The sequence below is a fragment of the Egretta garzetta genome, unplaced genomic scaffold (assembly GCF_000687185.1).
Source record: "Egretta garzetta isolate BGI_Z169 unplaced genomic scaffold, ASM68718v1 scaffold204, whole genome shotgun sequence".
NCBI classification, from domain to species: domain Eukaryota; kingdom Metazoa; phylum Chordata; class Aves; order Pelecaniformes; family Ardeidae; genus Egretta; species Egretta garzetta.
The window spans coordinates 294689-295750 of NW_009259424.1; the positions used below are offsets into that span (position 1 = coordinate 294689).

At 66.5% G+C, this 1062-nt stretch overlaps 1 protein-coding gene across 1 annotated transcript; it reads left to right on the forward strand.

Moving 5' to 3' along the window:
• Positions 1-181: 181 nt before the first annotated feature.
• Positions 182-1060, forward strand: CHST3 (carbohydrate sulfotransferase 3; the record flags this gene model as incomplete). The annotated part of the gene is made up of 2 exons (XM_035892548.1): positions 182-318; positions 415-1060. Coding segments are annotated over exons 1-2 (783 nt in total), but the record flags the coding sequence as incomplete, so codon positions are not given.
• Between the last annotated feature and the right edge of the window lie 2 nt (positions 1061-1062).

Genomic DNA, 1062 nt, shown 5'->3' on the forward strand with positions numbered 1-1062 from the left:
GTTGGCCATCCCTCGTGGGAAGGGTCTGCCTCCGGCCCCTGCCTGTTCCCCCCTTCCCGCGGAGAGCCGCTGCGCTGACCCTCCTTCTCCCCGCAGGCAGGGCCGGCGGGGCAGAGGATGCCGGGCGGCTAGACCAGGACACCTCCCCGGCGGGCGGGAGGGACGCGCCAGCCTGTCCCCCATGGAGATCCGACGCGCTTTGCCCCAGGAGTTCTGGGAGCTGCTGCACTGCCTGAAGATGAGGAGCAAGTACGCCGTCCTGCTGGTCTTCGTCATCGGCCTTGTCATTACCGAGGAGGAGAACAACTTCATCTCCAGGTAGGGAGCGGGTACCTAAGAGGGTCTGCCTCCGGCCCCTGCCTGTTCCCCCCTTCCCGCGGAGAGCCGCTGCGCTGACCCTCCTTCTCCCCGCAGGCAGGGCCGGCGGGGCAGAGGATGCCGGGCGGCTAGCCCAGGACACCTCCCCGGCGGGCGGGAGGGACGCGCCGGCCTGTCCCCCATGGAGATCCGACGCGCTTTGCCCCAGGAGTTCTGGGAGCTGCTGCACTGCCTGAAGATGAGGAGCAAGTACGCCGTCCTGCTGGTCTTCGTCATCGGCCTCGTCATCATCGAGAAGGAGAACAACTTCATCTCCAGGTTCTCCCAGCTGAGATCCCGCCTGCGCAATGTCACCTTGCAGCTGACAGGCGACGGGGACCCCCAGCCACGGCGGCACGTCCTGCTGATGGCCACCACCCGCACCGGCTCCTCCTTCGTGGGGGAGTTCTTCAACCAGCAAGGCAGCATCTTCTACCTCTTCGAGCCCCTCTGGCACATCGAGAGGATGGTGACCTTCGAGCCGGGGGGAGCCAACGCGGTGGGCTCGGCCTTGGTCTACCGGGACGTCCTCAAGCAGCTCTTCCTCTGTGACCTCTACATCTTGGAGAGCTTCATCTCGCCGGCGCCCAAGGGCCACCTGACGCCCTTCATGTTCCGGCGAGGCTGGAGCCGCTCGCTCTGCGAGGAGCCCGTCTGCACGCCCAGCGCCAAGAAGGTCTTCGAGAAGTACCACTGCAAGAACCG